Source organism: Rhineura floridana, chromosome 5 (assembly GCF_030035675.1).
Source record: "Rhineura floridana isolate rRhiFlo1 chromosome 5, rRhiFlo1.hap2, whole genome shotgun sequence".
Taxonomy (NCBI): Eukaryota; Metazoa; Chordata; class Lepidosauria; order Squamata; family Rhineuridae; genus Rhineura; species Rhineura floridana.
In genome coordinates, this window is record NC_084484.1 from 44,456,683 (window position 1) to 44,478,941 (window position 22,259).

Consider the following 22,259-nt stretch of genomic DNA (forward strand, 5'->3'; position numbering starts at 1 on the left):
AAGCCTCAAAATTTGCCTTTTGAAGTATTTTATAAGATCATACTTTGCATCAGCCAGATTTTTGTTTTTATTTCACTTGTTTGTTACAGCCATTTACTTGGTTATATTTTGTTCTATAGGACAGAATCACAGCTAATACATACATACATTTCCATCACCTCTTCCTTAGTATGCTAACTATGCGACTAACTAATTAATTCTGTAATATGGTACATTAAAAATTATGTTGGTTTATTCATAAACCATGTATAAATAATGTTGTATTTGTTTGTCAAGCATATTATATAAAGCAGAATGCTGAGGTCTGTCGCAAAGTTATAGGCTGTTTAACTGAGAGTCAAAAATAAAATGTTAATGTAAATTCTGAATGTGGAATAGAAACAAATTTCAGATACATGTGTTTATACAAATGTAATGACTATAATATTTTGCTGGCTTTTTTCTGTAATAAATGTGCCATTCTAATTTTCTTGTCAATTTGAAGATTCCCCATTCCTCACCCCTTCAGAAGCAATTCACATAAGCAGATATTATTTCCGGGCTTGTTCCCTGCAGGTAATGCACAAGTAGTGGAAAAACAAGCAAAAAAAAAAAAAAGGACAGGCAAAATAGTATGTTCTTTCAGTTAAAGAGCAGTACTTCAAAGAGATTCTCTTAATTGTCACCACCTCTCCACCAAACATACACAGAAAATATTCAAGATATTCTGGGTCTGTGTTGGAACTGTTTTTTAATGTTTTTAAATCTTTTTTTAAAAAAAGATGTTTTTAAGGATGTTTTGTTTTAATATATTTTAAAGGATGTTTTGCTGTAATATATTTTAAAGTGTTTTTATAATGTTTTAGTTTTTTTAATGTTTTTGTTTGCTGCCCTAGGCTCCTACTGAGAAGAAGGGCAGGATATAAATAAATAAATAAATTTACCTGTACTACAGGTTTGTACTGGTTTTGTACCAATTTAACTTTCATTGGCTTCCCTCAAAGAAGCCAGGGGATTGTAGCTTGGTGACAGTGCTGAGAATTCTATTAGTAATGTATAGCTGAGCCCCTCACAGAACTATACTTTCCTGGCTTTTCTGGAAAAAGGGATGACTATTACACCCATTTAACAGTTCAGTCCCATGCACATTAACTTGTTGCTGAGTAAACATGCAAAGGGATGGTCTGTAAACCTCAGAAGACTCAGCCAGTATTAGTAACCTTAAATCTCTCCAGACAACAGCAAACAGGGCATAATCAATGTAATGGAATGAGATGGTGGCGACAGCAGACCACACCCCTAAGCTTATTTTACTTTGCACACACGTTTAGAAACCCATGATCAATATGCAGATGTTGAGGACGCCAACGGGCACAATCCCCCTTCCCCCTATTAATTGTCTTGTCTCTTCTTGATGACTGATATTTGTGATTGATATTTGGGAGTCAATTATTACTGCAGCCATGAAAGAGGAGCAGGGCAAAGAAGTCGTATGAGCAAAGTGAAGGAGGGCAAGATGGGCATGTGCATGTGTGTATGGTCACATGACCAAAGCGACACAGGATATGGTTTGAGTGCAGTTGTACTACAGATAGATGCAAGTTTAAACAGTTGTATGATTGCTTTAGTCTATGCTACCATCAAAACTTTATATATATTTACTGCTTGCTAGTGATAATCTAAATCTTGTGGTCATGCAGAAAATGTGGTTTGTATTTTGAGCTAAGTCTGGATTATAATTAGAAGACAACTTTAGCCACCAATTGGATCTATTTCATCCACATCTAGACATACAAACTGCCATGTGTGAACTGCCACATAGCTCTGGGTGTTATTCTACTTTGGGAATTCAACTGAATTCCAGCACAAGAAAGACAGTAGACTAAGGCCAGCTGGGCTAATTCTAATTGATGCTGCAGTCCTATACCTGCTTACCTGGGAGTAAGCCCTACTGAATTCACAGACTTACTTCTGAATAAATGTGTATAGGATTGCACTATGAAAATTTGGAACTTAGAAAAAATTACTAATTCACTGAAGAGGTTGAGGATCAAGGGGCAGTGCAGGCAGGGAGGAAATGGAATGGATTTCGCACAACACTAAATAACACACTGGAGAAGAAAATCTAAAGAAAATCTTGAACCTATCTTAAAATGCTCTTCACAGTGCCTAATATGTAAGCAGAGCTGAAAATGGATACTACCTTATTTTGGGGACTGTAAAATCCGAAGGAAGCTTGGAGATTTTTACCATTTGAGGTCTGTTAGGGAATTTTTCAAAGATCCGTAGGCGCAGTGGGAGCTTTTCCTTGGTATCTGCATTTGCTTCACTTTGTTTCAGCTAAACAAATAAATGAATAAATAAAATGAAATAACCCAGGAATCAAGTTTTGCTTTTTCAGAACAGAAAATGTAATCAGTTGAAGAAACACAAGATGGCAGCAAAGAACTACAGACATTACTTCTTTTGTTCCAACATTAATTTCTTAGTGTTTTAGAACTACTGACACAATTGAAGCTGTGATAGTCCATTTCTTGAAAGATTTAAAACATTTGTATTTCCTTTGTATTTTTCCACAGTTCACTAACACTCTGCAAGGAAAATAAATATTACTTCTTTTTCTTATTAGACTCATCTGTTGTGGATATAAGTGGTATGTTATATATATCATACACTTAGCCAATGGGAAAAGGATAATATAGATGCTTAAACCCCAGTAAATCTGCGCCAAATTAGATTTCTGATACTTTGATGAAGGGCTCTGTCACTAAAGAGAGTGCTCATCTACCAAGAAGTCACTAAATTCTTAGCAGACCAAGCAATCTAGTTTTGGAATTCCTTGCTGATCCTTAGGGAAATGCCACTCTCTGCTAATGAACTTGAAGGCAATATAGCTGGCTCAGTAGTTTGACTTCAAGGTCAAAGTAATTGCTATACCAGCTAACCCTGGAGTATACTCAGGGGGAAAAATAGGGCTGGAAGGAGATAAAAGGAAAAAGAGCATATGCAAAGGAGGGCTAGAAGATAATCCTGGATGCTTTCCTAAGGCGTTAGTAAACTAATTCTAAGCTGGGTCCCCAGACATTTCACTAGTTCCTAGTGAACCTCCTCCAAGCAGGTTCCCTAGACGCTCCTCAAAATCCTAAAGAAAGACAACAGAATTCCCCACAGAAATGTGTATTCCTTTGGGGAATGATATGGCCTTTTGTTTAGGCTTCTGAATAGCTACTAGAAGCAGAGGTTCTTCTATGGACATTGATGGCAAAAAGATACTCCCTTAAATGAGCATTGATGGCTGATGGCTACTAGTTATTGACACACTCCATACGCGTGGGCATGGGTTGGAAAGCAACAGCTTGGCAGAAGCAGAATATAGCCAATAAAGGAGAGAGAGAAGCCTTAAGTATAGTCCAATGCTACTCAGTGAGGATGGCAAAATGATAACAGATGACAAAGAAAAGGCAGAAGTCTTCAATTCCTACTTTGGCTCAGTTTTCTCCCTAAAAAGGGTCTATGACCCTCCCGGGAAACATGAAGTAGAAAGGGCAGGATTGGAACTTGAGATTGATAGCCAAATGGTCAAGGAATACATAATAACTTTGAATGAGTTCAAATTAGCAGGGCCCGATAAACTGCATCCTACAGTATTGAAGGAACTGGCTGAAGAACTATCAGAACCCCTCTCTATTATCTTTGTGAAATCATGGAGTGAAGTGCTGGATGACTGGAGGAGCTAATGTTGTCCCTATCTTCAAAAAAGGCAAAAAGGAGGAACCGGGGAACTACAGACCAGTCAGCCTAACATCAATCCCTGGAAAAACTCTGGAGCAGATTATAAAGCAGTCAATCTGTAAGCACCCTGAAAACAATGCAGTGATTACTAGGAATCAACATGGATTTATGAAGAATAAATCCTGCCAAACTAATCTTATCTCATTTTTTGATTGGGTAAACTCCCTTGTAGACTGTGGGAATGCTGTGGACATAATATATCTTGACTTCAGCAAAGCTTTTGACAAAGTGCCCCATGATATTCTGGTTAGCAAGCTAGCTAAATGTGGGCTGGATGGAACAACTATCAGGTGGATCCACAGTTGGCTCCAGAATCGTACTCAAAGAGTGCTTATCAATGGTTCCTTCTCAAACTGGGCGGAAGTAACAGGTGGGGTACCACAGGGCTCGGTCTTGGGCCCAGTGCTCTTCAACATTTTTATTAACTACTTGGATGAGGAGGTACAGAGCATGCTTATCAAATTTGCAGATGATACAAAATTGGGGGGCACAGCTAATACCATGGTAGACAGAAATAAAATTCAAAGGGACCTTGATAGGCTGGAGCATTGGGCTGAAAACAACAGAATGAAATTCAACAGGGATAAATGCAAAGTTCTACACTTAGGAAAAAGAAACCAAATGCACAGTTATAAGATGGGGGATACTTGGCTCAGTAATACATGTGAGAAGGATCTTGGAATTGTCATTGATCACAAGCTGAATATGAGCCAACAGTGTGATGTGGCTGCAAAAAAGGCAAATGCTATATTAGGCTGCATTAACAGAAGTATAGTTTCCAAATCATGTGAAGTATTAGTTCCTCTATTCAGCGCTGGTTAGGCCTCATCTTGAGTACTGCGTCCAGTTCTGGTCTCCACACTTCAAGAAAGATGCAGACAAACTGGAACAGGTTCAGAGGAGGGCAACAAGGATGATCAGGGGACTGGAAACAAAGCCCTATGAGGAGAGACTGAAAGAACTGGGCATGTTTAGCCTGGAGAAGAGAAGACTGAAAGGAGATATGATAGCACTCTTCAAATACATGAAGGTGGTCACATAGAAGAGGGCCGGGATCACTTCTCGATCGTCCCAGAGTGCAGGACACGGAATAATGGGCTCAAGCTGCAGGAAGCCAGATTTCGACTGAACATCAGGAAAAACACCCTAACTGTTAGAGCCATACGATAATGGAACCAATTACCTAGAGAGGTAGTGGGCTCTCCGACACTGGAGGCATTCAAGAGGCTGCTGGACAGCCATCTGTCGGGAATGCTTTGATTTGGATTCCTGCATTGAGCAGGGGGTTGGACTTGAATGGCCTTATAGGCCCCTTCCAACTCTACTATTCTATGATCCTATGATAATGCATTCTACTCAGAAGTAATCTCCATTGGGTTCAATGGGACTTACTCCCAAGTAAGTGTGTTTTGGATTGCAGCCTTACCTGAAGTATGCTATGTTTGGTGTGTGTATTATTTAAAAGCACACTGTATCATGTGCTTGCTTACTTCCCCCCCACTCAGCATGAATATATGTAAATAAAACCGATAACACAGAAGCACCATGAATTTCCAGTATTTCCACTTCACAAGAAAACTAACCTAGTAAAAGACTGTCCCCTAAAACTTTCAGTCATTTTGGAATGTGGGGGAACCACCAAACTATATAATTAGATTTCAGTACAATCACCAGGACATTGATGGAGAACATCTAATCACAGATAACAACTTGAAGGTATTTGAAGGGCAGTCTCCTGCTCCTGCTCTCCGCCTCCAATGTAGAAGGATAATGACCTCAGAATAGCTATCGCTGCTGCACACAAAGTGCCACATGCACTGAAAATGCTTTGAGTTTGAGTACAAAACAAAGGATGCAGATTAATGATAGTGTAGTGAGCTGAGGGAAAAGGAGTCCTTTAAGGGCATTGCAAGGGCCACAATTATGTCCAACCTTATCTTCGCTAATGAATTCCGAAGATGGAAGCAGCATACTAATTAGAACAGCTTGATAACAGATTGGGAGATGCTGCAAATACCTATGAGAATCAAAACCAGAGCAACAGTCTGAAGATTAGAAAACAGCAGTGACAAAAGATCCTTCACCAAAAACTGCAAAGTAATCTTTGGGTGGTGAGGGAAGGGAAGACATCTGGCATCTGCTAAAGAAAGGAACATGTCTTGGAAGGAGATGTGAAACCCCCACAGCCAACACTTGAAATTGAGGGTTGGGGTTGGAGGGAAGGCTTAACAAAAATATGAGATTCTATTCTACTCTTTAACATTCATATTATAGTAGCAGCCTAATAGCTCTGGAGTCTTCAACAACACAGGAAAATAGGGCCCATCAAACAATTTATAAAGGCTGCAACTCCAGGAGCTCAGGAAGGGGAGCTTTGGACTCCTCCTGCTCCTTGAATAGAAGTCCCCCATATTAACATGGCAAGTGTGAGGGGAAAGTTTAAAAAGCAGGTATTTGTGGTATGGCATGTGAGGGCTGCTACTAAAAAGAAGATTCAAAACTCTCAGTGGGCATGCTCAACCCCTTTGTGTATATGTAAAGTAGTTGTTTGGACTGAGTTCTGAATGCCTCCTTATTTTAAGGTACCAAAACATGGGATTAAGTGCAAAGGAGAAATTGTGGGACTACAAAGACTGAGTTTGAGGGGAAGAAAGAATATTGACATTTGTATCATTAAAACAGAGGAGAAAAATACAGACTGGACATTACTTGAAGGATATGTACTTGGGCTTTTGAATGCTAATGAAAACATAGCTTCTGAGAGAAGAACAGAGTAAGAGGCAGCCTCGCACTAAAATTTAATATGTCATGGCTAAACCTGCAACAAATGGCTTATTTCAGGGGATTTTCTTCCCATGACATTTAAAATAATAATAATAATAATAATAATAATAATAATAATTGACAAGCTTCTTGTGCACAAAGGAACTTGTACTCTGCAGCAGCCTATGAAATGGGGCAATATTGTCCTTCACGGAAATGTGATAAAACAAAGTGACTGAATAAGAACTGCTGAATAAGACAGCCAAAACACTTTACACAAAAATAAAAAGGTGTTGATAGATTTTAATATAAGCAAAAAAGAAAAAGAAATGCTTATTTTGGAGCACTATAGCTAAAGAGTGAAGTATACCCCAGGTTACGTAAAGATATCTTGTTGAAAACAAGCTTTACATGCTTTAAAAATAATTAAACTCAAAGCCATTCTACAGTACATCTCAACATCCACCGTGCTGAGTATAATGCTGCATATTGGGCAGTGCAAGGCATTTAACTTCACCTAGTGACTCTGAACGTATTTGGAGATAATATTTCCTCTGCATGACACACATCATGTTCAAACTCTGCATTGTTCAATTTATAGAAAATGCTTAAATTGTTTTACCGCCATCACCACCACCACCCATGGTATCTGGAGTCATAACTAACACCAAAAGTTTTTTTTTGTAAAACTTTGCCCTCAATAATCTTTTCTTTACATTCCATGTATACAGTAAATGAGGATTTCAATGCCCTTTTATTTGTGTGTAATTTGAAGGATTTTAATAAAAAATAATCCCTGTATTTTAGGAATCTCAACCAAGACAAAAAGAAGTTAACTTAAGAACTTTGGTTAATTGGAGGGGGTATAAATACTCAAATAAATAAATAAATCTGAGGTCACTTAGATTCCTATCATTGGGGGCGGGATGAAATATTGATGTATGAATCCTAAGACAAGTTAACATAAATAAATTTATGAAAAGAGTTTCCCCTCCCTTCTCATGTAACTGTATCTGCCCCCTGAAAAGCCTCTCTGAAGGAATGGGAAGCCCTTCTGCTCAAGATGGGAGGTCAGCTGGTGGGTAAGAAAGGAGATGGGAAATTTCCCTTCCATGAACTTCATTAAGGGCTTGATCTAATTTCACAATTTTTACATTAAATTTGAGTCACTGACAAATAAATCTCATTTTTAAATCTTGCTTTCATTGGAATCCAGTCTTTTTCTGTCCTTTGGAGAGGGAGAAGGAGAGGACTGGATGGGGCCAAGCCAAATCAAGCTAGGGACCTGCTTGAAGCGGGCTGTGCCTGCCTCATTTTTGCTTGCTGCAATTTGAACAGGGCTATGTGCCCATGCATCAAATGCTTCCCCCAAGATGAAGAGATTATTTCTGTAAAGCTGTGAAATCATAAAAATTGCTATACACCTGACTTTCTATTTAACTAGTCTAAGAATCATAATAAGAGTAAATTTTGATACCATTGTACTTTATTACCTGCATGAGAGAGGATTTTATGGTATTCCTACTTGTATGTAGCTGTGTTGGAATGTGTCATTGCAGATTCCTTTTGTTAACTAAAATAAGCCATGCACTTATCAGTCTTACCAATTGTTAAAAAAAACTATTTACAAGGATCAAATATATAATGGAAAGGTGGTTTCCCCCCCACCTCCTCTTTCAGGGCTGGTGCCAAAGGGCGGCCAGGTTGGGCCCTGGCCGAGGGCCCCTGCGGCCCAGAGGGGTCCTTGAAGGGCCCCTTCTTAGGATGTGTGAGTAGTGCTCCCCTTCCATGATCTGTGGCAGGGTCCCTGCCATGGATCACAGAGTGGGAGCTTCCAGGCCATCTGCCCGTTTGCTCACACCACCTACCTCTCTCCTGTTTTTGCTGCTGCGGGCGTAGGGCTGCCATCAGCCAAGATGGCAGAGGAAGCTTCTTTAAGGGTCTGATGCCCCTACCGCCATCTTGGTAGATGGCAGGCATGTGTGCGTACATAGCGTAATGCGCATGAGTGCCATCAATCAAGATGGCGGTGGGGGCATCAGCCCCTTAAAGAAGCCTCTGTTGCCATCTTGGTTGATAGTAGCCCTGCGCACGCAGCATGCACAGCCGCAAAAACAGGAGAGAGGTAGGTGAAACAAGCAGGAGCCGCACGCCCAGGGCAGACTGGTGCCCAAGGGCCCAGTCATGTCTGGCACTGGTCCTGCCTGCTTTGGCATTTTCTTTTCTGGATATTTCCAATTTGAAATTACTCAAGGTATAATCTCAGAATAGCAGTGCTTGGCAGTGACTATGTATTTTTTTCCCAAACACACACACATACAATACACACTGGGTGTTATTCAACTAAATAATAGCACTTGTGCAAATATTAGTGCTAGTGAAAGCTAGTGCAAATATTAGCACTAGCGCAATGGAACTTCCCCCCTCTCCCCCCCATGTGCCCCCTAAATCTCTTCTGTTTTTTTCCCTAACCCTCCAGAGCAGATCTGGGTATGTTGCAGAATGCACATGGGCGGAGGAGAAAGGAGAAAGTCCTGTTGCACTAGTGCTATTAATTAGTTGAACACTGCCCATTGAACACAGAGGATATATTATAAAAAAAATATGGGCTTGTCCCACAGTCATTCACCTCAGGATACATTACAATGAATGAGTTGCCTATAATGACTGGGATCCTTATGGAGCACAACTTCTCTGCCCTTCCTGTACCTGAAACGTCTCTATTTATTTATTTATTAATTATATTTCTATACCGCCCAATAGCCGTAGCTCTCTGGGCGGTGCACAACATAAAAACATCCAATATACAAGTAAAAACATATATCAACAACTTAAAAACAATATACCAAAAGTAGTAGAACATAATTAAACATATAAACAACTACAACACAAGCCTAAAAATATTAAAACATATTAAATCAGTTAAAAGTATTAAGATGTTAAGTAATTAAAATTACTAAAATATTAAGAGCGTAAGTGCAAATGTAGGTGTTGCAATAGATGTTAAAAATGTTGTTAAAATGTTGTTAAAAAGCCTGGGAGAACAAAAAGGTTTTTACCTGGCGCCGGAATGACAGCAATGTTGGCGCCAGGCGTACCTCATCAGGGAGAGAATTCCATAGTTCGGGGGCCACCACAGAGAAAGCCCATTTTCTTGTTGTCACCTTCCGGGCTTCTCTCTGGGTGGGCCCCCGAAGGAGGCCCTTCGATGCTGAACACAGAGTGCGGGTAGGTTTATATCGGGAGAGGCGTTCCACCAGGTATTGTGGTCCCAAGCCGTGTAAGGCTTTATAAGTCAAAACCAGCACTTTGAATTGAGCCTGGAAGCATATAGGCAGCTTAAGGATACACAGTCCAAATTGCAGCACTGCAATCCTGTTCTCCTTTTTATCTGATGATCAATAGCAACAGAGGAAGCATGAACAACAAACACGTCCACTTTTGCTATATCTTGTATAATGTGGGAAGTGGGAATTTGAGCATCACACTGTCAGGAAGATGCACAAGGACCAGATGTGTATTCAGCAAACTCCTATCACTGTGGGAGATATGAATATATTATTTCTCCTTCCCCACATTTCTCAACTTACATGAAAAGAAGAAATGGGAGTCATTAGTGTCTGCTTTGTTGATGCTTGTTTGTAACACCAGAAACAACCCATACACAGATACTGTGGGAGGGAGCCAATTGTATTGTAGTAACTGGAAGAAAATTGCTACAGTGATTTCCTAATTTTTCAGTTAGGCCTTTCCTCAGCAATTCAACATGATTGGCAGCAACAGATGAAAATCTCCAGCTGACATGTGAATAGATTAGCAAATCGAATATACCAAAATCAGAATCAGCTGAACAGATCTCTTGGAAAATTGGAAAAAAGAAGTTATACAGTGCCGCTCTCCTCCTCCATAAAACAAAGGTGCACAATTCATTTCATGCTGCACGTAGCCTTCATAGAAGCATAGCTCAATGTGTACAAAAGGGGGGTGGGAGTTGTCAGTAGGGATGAGGGAGAATATTCACTAAATCGGACTTAGTACTGGATTCTGAATGAATCTGACAGTCTGTTGTCTTCTCAGACCAGCACTGATTTCTTGCGACGGGCCACAGCTGTAATAGGCACAACATTTTTTTTAATCCCCCAATTTTATGTAATTCTCTTCATAATTATAATAGCTATTATCCATTAACTTCCATGGATTTACATAAGCATTTATGTTAAAAACTATGTATTTTTTTTTCACCACCAAAAAAGCCATGCAGCGGATCAAATCGGCAAGTACAAAAGCAAGCGGGAACAAAAAAAAAGGCGGCTTGGGATTGAACCACAGACTATTGGAATACAAGCAGATCAGAACTAGGCAGCAAACCCCATCCCTAGTTGTCAGTAGTAAGGGAATCCTACATCTAAAGTAGTACATGTGGTAAAGAGAAGTAAAAAGTAGCGAGGGGCTGGATTGTCCCCTCACTTTTTAAAAACTAACTTTATGAGTTCAATGGTATAGAAAATAAGAGTCTGGTTTAAAGAGAGACATAAACATGGTGGGCATGGCTTAGGTACCCAATTGCTGCATACTGAGGCATTGGTTTTGAGGGAAGGAAGCATGTATAGAAACCACTTTCATCTCATGTTAGAATTTATGTGTTCATGAATTGGCTAATAGACGCCACCAGGGCCAGCCTTAGGTGTGGGTGAGCTGGGCAGTCCCTGGGGTGGTGAGCTGAAAAGGGCACCCAGCTGAGCTGAGGGCAGTGCCAATCTCAGCTGAGGGGCTTGCCAATCTGAGCTGAGCCAGGGGGGGGGCGCCAAGCTGAGCACAGTGGCTGTGGTTTTTTTTATGTACTGTCTGCAGTGAGCTAGGATGGCACAAAGCAAGTATCTGTAACCTCCCCCCCCCAAGATTCTTCAGGCTGTTTGGGCACTAACTACAAAAATGATCTTCCTTCAATTAGCTTTAAAGTATATTTCTTTTTCAATTTGTACTTTGATTTCATTTGCACTAGGTAAAAGTCAGTGGAACACAGCTTTATTTTGAGGTAACATTACCAAGCATTTACCACTTCAAATACTATAAACACTATATAAATAATAATAAAATAAAGCCATTAAGTTGTATGAGGCTGGATACCTTTTTTATTTATAACATTTCTTTATTATTTTTAAAGATAAAAATAATGGATATTGTAAAAAAAAAGAATGCTTATCAAAAGATGGGAACTGCTATAAAAATATTAAAAGTAAAACCTGTGGTAGCTGAGGAGGGAGTGTTGGAGCTCAGAGAGGAGAGGTTGCAGTAGGAGCCATTTTCTGTGTGTGGTGAACATAATAATATAGGCCTACAACTCCATGGGGCCCACAACTCCATGAGTGTCATCCTCTGAGAGCCACCCAAGCCATGTAACAGAGACTTCATTTGGGATCCTAAAACTGGAGCAGGAGTGCACTGAAAGCTGAGCAGGAAATAAGAAACAGCTTGATCTGGGTCCTTTTCAAAGAATTCCTGAGGGAAAGCCTGGGAATAGCAGGGCCTGTTACACTGCAACATTTTGAAATCCTGCACAAGACATACAACTTGGTAACAATGCAAAGCTGCAGGGCTGCCTGGGGTGGGGCAACTGGGGCCATTTGCGCCAGGCCTCAACAAAGCAAGGGACCTCCACCTCAGTTCCTGTGTGTACCACTGGCCCCTACCCTGATCCTACCACATTGCTCACCAGGATTTTATTTTTTTGTGTTTAAAGTTTTCATAAAAAGAAGAAATGGTATAACAGAGTGTAAGATGACACTGAATTTCAACATGTAATTGTGATGTAATGGACTTCTCCCTGGCCATGTTCAAATAAGTATTTTACATAGTTGTGTATGAAACAGAATATATGCTAATTTGAGGCTTAAGCTGGTTGTAAAATGTATCCTTGAGAGGCTAGAAGGAAGGGGCCTACTTATTAGCTAAGCCTTCAGCGCAACTGTAAGGTAGTCTAAACCAATCATGGTAAGGTAAATCTTTCTTTATATCTGGGCAGCAACAGAGATAAGATTGGCCCAGGCTAAGTAGCCCCAGTTATAGAGTTTGTTGTAAAGAGAGAAAGAACTGGGAAGGCTTTTCTGTGGCAGAGTAGGTGGCCTGTTCTTGTCACAGAAAGAACTCCAGGTCCACTGGAGGAAGAATTTAAGGAGTGAATAAGTGAATGAATGCCACCTAAGATTTCCAGGCAAGGTGCCACTCGAGAGTACTTTTCTGTGGTAGTTACCACAGGGAAAGGCATAGGAGTAGTGTGAAGCCAGACTTTAAGAGAGGAATCCTTCCTGAGTGAGTAGTAGAGAAGGCTAACAGCAGCCCAGAACCAGAAAACCTGCCCAAGAAGCGGAAAGAAGCTATGCCAGAAGGGGCTTGGAATTTGGAGGAGGTACTCAGGAGAAGCGCAAGCCAATCCCTATTCCTTTATCCCCATGTAAGAAAAAATATGAGGCATATCTATCATTCTTTTTGATCCCAGGTCAAGGAGGAACTGCAGGCAAGAATTCTCACATGTAGTCAGTGCATGCAGTAATTCTCACATGTGCCCCCCCAGCTTTGTACATATACATGTTTGCATCCTTGTAGGGGGCAGCAGCAGGGCTCCCAACATCGCACCAGCACCAGGCCTCATTAACCTTCTGGGTGGCCCTCACCCAGGACACTATTTATCCTAGGGCCGGCCCTGGTTGCCCCTTGTGTGATCTGGGCTCTGAGGCTATAAATTGTGTGATTGGGCTACCTAGAGCAATCCTGTGTAATTATCAGATAGATTATTCACATTTCTGGACTGTTGTTGTTTTCTTGTAAGCTAGTAAAATATAAAACACTGTTGAAGGAATTACACCCCTCTCTGCCTACATAACATATGAAAAGCCTCCTTGTCATCCTACTTCAGACTCCCCTTTGGTTGTTTAAAATCTGGCAGTACATGAGCTGCAGTTGAGCTAAAATTTCTCAGAAGACATTGTTGTGATAAAATTTCTGGGATTTTCTTTCTTCTCAACCCCTTTGAAAAATCTTTCTCCAAATATCGTCCACCATTGTTTGTGGTGGCCGACATTTCTTCCCATAATGCCCTGGGATGCATTCAGTCAGGGGCACTGAGGAGGATGCAAAATGATGGCCAGGCTGCCCACAAAGTTGTTGATGCTGCTGCTGCCATTTGCAGCATCAGGAAAAATAAAGCCTCAGGAAGAAAAGAAAGAAGCTGATTACTGCCACTGCTAATGGTAAGCCCCACCCCCAAGAAACCGTTGGAGAATTTCATCTCCACCTGGAGAAATTTGATGAAATGGTTCCTCCCCCCCACCCATTTTCTTTGTTGACAAATAGGGTGGAGAACTTTTGAGAGGCCATTTGCACACAGCTCTAAGAAATAGCCATAGTGGTTTGCTAAGCTCACTTGGCTTGTTTGGTTAGCCACAACACAAAAGGACTCACAAGAAGGAGGTGCTGTAATATCTGTCTCTGTGGAGGCTAATCATTATTCATGTGGAACCATCAGTATACACCACACTTTACAGAAAAACATTAAACAAACAAACAGATCCCTGCCTCAGTAGTTTGCAGTCTAGCACATTATTTAGAAAAAAACATACTTCTTTTCTACTTCCCTTTAAAATAAATGTCTGGGCTTAAAACTAGACAAAATATCAACATAACATTTAGGAATTAATAAACTGAAAGTGTACAGCTGTAAAACAAACAAGTTGCAATACATGTTGCAAAATGTCTCTGTTATCCATTCCCTTCTTATCAAAACTGTAACATCAGAATCAAGTTAGGAAGGGAAGGGAGAAAAATGAAAAGCTACTTGTGACATTTTGATTGGTGGTGTTCTGCCCTGAAATGCACTGCTTATGCTACAGCCCAGAGGGTATCTCATTCTGCCAGGATTCACGTGTTATTTTTAGAGCAAAATAGAATATAACACATTTCAGGAATTTTAAACTACCTTCTAGGCACTGAGTGAACCTTCACAGACATCCTGTCTGTATTAGTCAAGAGAAACAAACTGTAAAATGATTTCCTTATTTTATGTTCACCGCCCAGAGAGCTATCGCTAGTCGGGCGGTATATAAATTTAATAAATAATAATAATAATAATAAATAATAATAATAAATATTGGCAGGTATGCATTATATATTTTAATTAGAAACAGCTTTTAGCGTGACAATTTCCTTTCAGACTTTTCTAAAGAATTAAAGGATTTTTTTAAAAAAAGGATGAATGTACTATTGAATACTGAAAACTCAGTTTGAAATGTGAATTTGACATTGGCTTCCTAGTTCTTCTTTCTGTGACAATAGAAAGGAGGAAAGTGTGAGGAAATGGAAAAGAAATGCCCCACTTATATATAATTATAAGGATGTAATTTAATACATAGTTTTGTAAGGCAGTTTTTTCATTTTAATATTGTAGGGAGATTCATTCTAGTGTACTAGAATGTGGGGTACAAATCAGATGAATTAGGAACCTCAACTTCTTTTCAGCTGCCACATGTGATGGGAAATGTTATCATCAGGAACTATAAGTCATTTTCATAATTAAAATTACCTTTATTGGCACCTAGTTCTGCCCACCACTAGAGGAACACCCTCTCCAATCCAGATCTTTATAATAAGGAAAGCTGTGTAGGCATTAGGTAAGGTATACTGGAACTATGTAAGGTTTGTCTATGGTCCTTCTTTCCAAATCCCTTCTGGCTCCATGCAAGTGCCTTTGACAGATATTCTGTCCTCTTTCTTCAGGAAGTTCAGAATAATGGGCATCATTCACACATCACCAGAATGGGAAACATATGTGCTACCTTATACCAACTTATGACTATTTGCTGGTTTAACACAGTATTGTTTACTCTGATTAGCAGCAGCTCTGCATGCACTTTCCTATCATCTGAATCTTTTTAACTAAAGGCTTCAGGCTTTGACTCTGGGGACCTACTGCATGCAAAGCACACACTATCACTGAGCTATTGTTCAATTTCCCATTCAGACACAGAGCAGACTGAGATCTTGAACAAAGTAGAGTATCATGTGCTCTCAGACTATTCTCTTGCACAGCACAGTTTCCCAAAATCAGTCCCAGAAGCATTTGCTTTTCTCTACAGAAACACCAACAACTGCCACTACGGTAATGCTATGTGTCCAAATTGGGGGGACTGGCATGCTGTTTGTGCCTGAACTTTTACACTTTGAGAAGGATAAATGACTTTCACTATGACCATAATTATTCTGAATAGTCAATATGACTAATTCTGATGTCCCTGGAATACAATAAAGGAAACTACTTCAAAATTAATTATAGCTTGTTTTGGAAAAGCACCTGCTGTTTGTAAAATAGAATGCATCTGTGTCTATGTGTGTGGTGGGGAGGCAGAGAGAATGACTGGGTAAACTGAAAATACAGATGTCTACAAGTAGCTCTGTGAAATTCAGTTTGCTTCAGATGGTATTGGCCAAAAAAGAATTTCCTCTCCACTCGGTCTTCATTCTTTCAGTATAATTCTTGATAACAGCAGTGTTACAATGGCAGAGCACTGTGCCTGTTGATTATAAATTGTGCTACGCTTGCGGCACTCAACAAGAAAATCAGTAACCCTGCAATATTAGGTGGTTTGTGAAAATCAGCCCACAAGTGACCTTTCAATGGAAAGCTTCCTGAGTCTTACTGCCAATAACATCTGAACACCCCAACACTTAAATTATGTTCAAACTAAGCATGATAGCAGTGTACTGTTTACTCTGAACATTATGTGCTCTCATGACTTGGTGTGAGGGTAAACGTCAGAGTAAATGAATGACAGAATACTGACATTGTACCACTTTAGGCTGCAACCAAATCCTTGCAAGCAAAAAAAAAAAAAAAAGCACATCAGGAAAAAAGTTTCTAGCCCAGCCTTCTTTCTGCTGTACACATTTTCTACTTGCAGGAATTTCAAAACAAAACAAAACACAAGCAAGCATTAAAACCCTCCTGTGATGTACTCACTGGAGACTTTGAACTCAGCTCACCTTGTCTTCCACCTCTATTAAATAGCGATATAATTATCAACTTCACATGATTGTTATATGGATAAAGGCTGGGGTCATTCTTTGAGACAAGTGTGTATCTTTGGTGGTAGCATCCAGAGAATTTCTATGCAAAATGGGCAACCAAAACCTGGAAAGACCTGTGACTTTTTGTTGTATATTTGGGTTGTAAGCCACCTTGAGTAAAGTAATGTAGAAAGGTGGTATACAAATTAAAAATGAACTGGAAAAAATTGAAATGAAATAACTGAATGAAAAAGATATCCTTTCCCTAGAACGCTTCTGGTATTCCTGCTGGAAACTGCACATTGCATTTTCAAGAATGCAGGAACTCACTGTCCAGATAGGGTGTAAGGAGATCATAGGGCACAATCCAGAGTCCCTCCTCTCTCTAGTGGGGTTTTGCAGAGCAGTAAGGTTATTGTGCATTCACAGCCTTGATTCTCACGGTGTCCACAGCAGGAGGTGAGGGCAGGACGATCGCATGATAGCAGTGAGACCAGCTCAGGATCCAATGGATCCTGGGCAAGCTCAGCTCCTTTCTTTCCAACTTCCAGTAAGTCCCGTTTTAGGGTGTTCCAGTGGCAGCCGATCAACCACACTCTCACTCATCTGCATGTCCAGCAGGCAAAAGGGGCTGTGCTGTGCCAATGGAATTACTCTTACATGACTCTGGCAGAAGCTGGCAGGAAGTTGCTTAGCCAGGAGTGCTGGGTACAGGAAATACTTCCACCTTATCCAACACCAACACCCCTGCACCTAGCATAAGGGGTGGAGTTGGATTGCTCTAGCATAAGGGGGGGCAGCTGGATTGCTCTGTATCTTATGAAATTGCCATGTTTACCTTTAAGGGTGATCATTTGGAATTTTTTAAAAAACAAGATTTAGTTTTGGTGCAAAAGAGTCTTGATAAATGAAATAAATCCCATAAAAATAAAATATGTGGCATATAGGATAGATTTAACTAGAAATGTTAAAGTACAAGAAAATAGGAAGCTGTGATCTCACAGAGTATCTTCATTTACTCTGTATACAATCACATAAAAATCCAGCAGCAGCAGGAATGTCTAGCAGCATTTATAAAAATAGCATGTTCTTTCACTAGCTTTTTTTTTTTTTAAAGTAAGCTGTGTGCTGTAAAAGGACATTTTTATCTGAAGACATTATGGCTTTTTGCACTGCCATCAGGAACCACACATACAACATTTCAAAAAGCAACAACAAATCTCTCGTTCTGATCTCTGCACGTATTATAGCACTTGGAGAGCATTTTCATGAAATGACAAAGTGCCAAGGTTTGGGCCAGCGAGGGAAGAGAAGATCATTATTATAAATGTTGAAATAGTTAATGGAATCACATTCCATACAGCCTGCCTGACATTTTGGACATCTATAGTATCAACAGTAGAATATCTGGTACTTCCCAAGTATCTGATGAAAAGAAATAGTTTTCTTTTCTCAGTTTTTGTTTGGAAGATTTGGCCATATCTGGCCTAAACTCAGCATCCCATTGGGATGGAGCATCCCTTCCCATAAATTCCTTCTCATGCACTTAGATCAACAGATAAAACCTTGATTTATATGCCTTCTTTAAAATTGCTGGGGTCACTCCGTTCTTGTAGCAGACTACATTAGTAGTTTGCCCACACTCTGGAAAGTCTCTCCAAAGAGGCACATTGCTATCTATGTTCCTCTGGGGAATGAAGACTATAATGCTTTAAAGCCATTTGAACTGTGCTGAATGCCTTCAGACCAAAGAACTGAGCAAAGAGGTTTAGCAAAGAATTGTAAGGGGCTCAGTCCCCTGAAAAGTGCTAAATTATCACAAATAATTTAGCAAAAGTTTCTTCTCCCCTTACACTAGAACTGTGCAGTTCTACCATTAAGAGATATACTTGTCACATACACCATTATTTTTCCTATCACTGAGTTCCAAAGCAACTCATTTGTTTCACTGTCTTCATACAGTGAGAGTGTAATACTTCTGAGACATGTCGCACTGAGTTCAATTTGGGCTTACTCCCAGGGAAGAGGATATAGGATTACAACCTGACAAGGATGTAGTATGGATCCCTATGTGATGACACACCTCTAACACTTGGATGGGTTACAAAAAGGATGGAAATGAGTCTTTTTAATAGTTGTCAGGAGAACTACAAGCCTTTGGGGATTTTGAAACTAGGAAGAACCTTTGTGAAATTTTGCCTAAGCCAGTTGTACTAATGAAACCTGAAAACTGAATTTCCTCCCTGCAGTTTCAGTAATTCATTTTTCTTTCTTTGTCAGAAAACATGCTGGTTTCTTCTCCCACTCTACATTTATGACAACCTTATTGGGCATCTCCTTCTGCAATAAACAACCTACAGCGTGTGTTAATTTCTTCTTTCTTTTTGTTAAAATAGTTTTAACAACTACATGATAGGCCAAAATCAAACAGGTAACGCTTTCTTTATAATTCCATCTCCATGCCAGGAAATGTCATCTGTTGATTCCTGCCTGTCAGACAACAATGAAAGACAGGGACATATAATGTGGCAAGCCTGTGGGGGGAAAAATGGCTTCCTATACCCACAAGTGTAGCCGGCTAAGTTATGTTCCTCATTTCTGTTAACTTAAGGTGTGATGATAATATGACAGCCTCCTGGAGCCATAGTCCTTAGGATGCTGGGTAGGCAATCAAAAGTGGGGGGGGGAGTGTGATGTTTCACCTGTTGTGTATTGTTACATCCTGTAAATAATGTAATGTACTGAGATTGTACTAGAGGTAATATGGTAAGCAGAGTGGAAGTGAGTAGAATGTTGAGGTGTGCTGGAGGCAGACTGGCTGAGGGAATGGGGGATGATGTGTTCATGGGAGGGTGCAAGTGTTTTTGACAGTTGAACAGTTTTAGATAGAGAAGGGACAGGAGTTGATGCAGTTTCGGGAAGTCAGTGGGGTTGGTAGAGTGGGGTACAGTAGGCAGGTTTGCAGTACACTTATTTGAGGAGAAATTGTTGCATAACATACAAGAATTATTTTAAAATTGCACTGAAACCAAAAGTTTTTGAAAGAAACAACACACTGTGTAAATTTGTTTATATATTTTAATGACATCTGTTCTTTGAATAATTTTGTTTGTACACACACCTGGGGTTCTTGGCTATCCTATAAAGAAGGTACCAAGCAGGGAAAGGATGAAATACAACTGTCTTTGGTGGCAGTAGAAACCCAGTAGCGAGAAACAGTACAGGTTACACAAGATCAGCCCAAGCTGTGTTCTTTAGTCTAAAAGATATAAAGTATCCATAGAGAGGTTGGGGCCTTCCTACGCCTGGGCATTGATAGCTGGGGGAACTGGTCAAAGTCCCTATAAACAGCATGGCTGTACTGTGGTGGGAATAAGAAAAAAGTGTCTCTACCTGCTCAAGGCAGAGTGTATGCAGGGAAGAACCTTCTCTGCCACACAGGATCAGAGATAAGGTGTCTTCTATTCAGTATATTATTCTGCACACCCTTATTGCCTAACCAGTATGCATGTTCCAGGGATAGTACTTACCTGGGGTTGGTTCCATTTAGGAGCACAAATGACTGGAGACTTAGCGTGGTTTCTGCAATATTTTGAGTTGATGTGTAAACAAGTGAGGTCTCATAACAAAATACTGCAGTATATCCCTGGTTTGAATGTGTTATCTAAGTCAATGGGTGCTTATCAAGGATTTTTGTAGTCCTGCAAACCCCAGGATGTTTATATGTTTGTATCTCTCTTGTGGCCATGGTTTGGATGCAGAGTAATTGGCATTCACTAAATGCTGAAAAGAAATGATATACAGATCAAGCATAGGTGGAGGCACAACAACACTCCAACAGTCCACCTGCAGTTTTCCTTTGAGTCCTCTCTCTCTCTCTCTCTCTCTCTCTCTCTCTCTCTCTCTCTCACACACACACACACACACACACACACACACACACACCTCCCTAGCTGGGGGCTATATATGCCCTCAGAACCCCCAAGGAAGATCCCAGTTATTGAGAATAAGCCAGCAATCTCCAGAACAAACACAAAGCACAGCCAGACCTGGTCGGCAGGTTTTACCGACTTTATTCAGTCCTTCTGGCCCTATTAACCAGGACCGGCTCCAAAGGGTGGCCAGGTGGGGCCCTGGCTGAGGGCCCCTGGGGCTATAGGGGCCCCGCCACTCCCCTTCCACGATTCGCGGCAGGATTGCTGCTGCAAATCACACTGCGAGAGATCGGGAGCCCCCGCCATTCCCTTGCTCAACCTACCTTTCTCAGCTGTGCACACATCCCTGCCATGAGCCAAGATGGCGGCAGAGGCTTCAGCCCCTTAGGGAAACCTTGGCCACCATCTTGGTTTAGGGCAGCACTGTGTGCGCAACCGCACAACACAGCCGAGAAAGGTAGGTTGAGCAAGGGAATGGCGGGGGCTCCAAAGCTCTCACCATGCGATCGGCGGCAGTGATCCTGCTGCGAATCGTGGAAGGGGAGCACCAGGGTCCCGGCATGTCTGGGGCCAGCCCTGCTATTAACTCTCTCTTGTATTGCCTCCCAAATTCAAAACACCATTAAGCTGTCTGACACAGCAGAGATCAAACCCAATATTGACTATTTTAACTGGTAGGGCTTTTCTCAACTCTGCTATCTAAGATGTTTTAAACAGTGATGCAAGAGATTGAACCTGGGGATTTATACATGCAAAGAACTGAGCAATGGGCCATTCCCACTGAACACACCCTTGCTGGCAACTGCATTATTGATGGCTGTTGCTGTCATGTACTTTGACCTGTTGTGACATTGTACCTGTGGAGGGAGCCTCATGTCCAATCCTACACAGTGCTGGAGCACAAAATAGTTACAAGCCAATTTCCAAGGTGGTACACTAATAACTGCATTAGGAAAGCAAAAAGGTTATTAAAGTTTCAAAGATAACAGTAGTGGGAAATGGCAGTTTGTCGTATCTCATCTCTGTTATGATGAAGGGCTGAGGGGGGGAAAACTATTTTATTAATCAAATTGGGTGAAGTGTTGCCTGACAACACATTTGAACACAGAGAAAAATGACAGGTGCATGAGCTGGTGACAGACACAGCTTTTCATTCATTTCAAGCAATACATTTGCAGCAAATATTCAAGCCCTCTGAAGAAAACGTATGGTCATAGGTAACATAGCACATTAGTTGCAAAATTATTTTCAGTAATGAACATCTGCACTCAAGTCATAAATACATAGTGGGAAGAGAAGGACTGGCAGATGTGAGAAGAGAGTGAGAGAACTGAACTTTCCCAAAAGAATATTCCTTTGAAAGGGTAAACTGAACAGAATGCGAGCTGTACAAATCGTAAGAGACAGAAGAGATGGATTATGACTCAGGAGACCTGGGAAACCCTTCCTAGTTCTGCTGTGAGTTTTCTTCGGGACACAGGTAAAATTCCATGGCTTTTATCTATGCTTTTCAAATATTTAGTTTGCTCACACAAATATATATCCAAGTTAGGCATAAATGTCTATGCATGGTTGTAGGATTGGGGAAGGTTAAGGTTGTCATATTCCAGTTCCACAAATCTGGACAGGCTAATTTTCATATATGCAAATTATTTGCTAGTCATGTTGGACTACAACCTGGTAGACTATGGTTCGAATACCCACACAGCCATGACCTTGGGTGACCTTGGGCCA

At 40.6% G+C, this 22,259-nt stretch overlaps 1 protein-coding gene across 3 annotated transcripts in view; it reads right to left on the reverse strand.

Annotated features, from left to right (window-relative positions):
• NALCN (sodium leak channel, non-selective) overlaps positions 1-22,259 on the reverse strand; it is a 281,346-nt gene that overhangs the window by 52,632 nt on the left and 206,455 nt on the right. For all 3 annotated transcript variants that reach the window (XM_061629379.1, XM_061629378.1, XM_061629380.1), the window contains one exon: positions 2,183-2,319. In XM_061629379.1, coding sequence (XP_061485363.1) covers positions 2,183-2,319 — 137 coding nt within the window. The remainder of the gene's footprint in view (positions 1-2,182; positions 2,320-22,259) is intronic.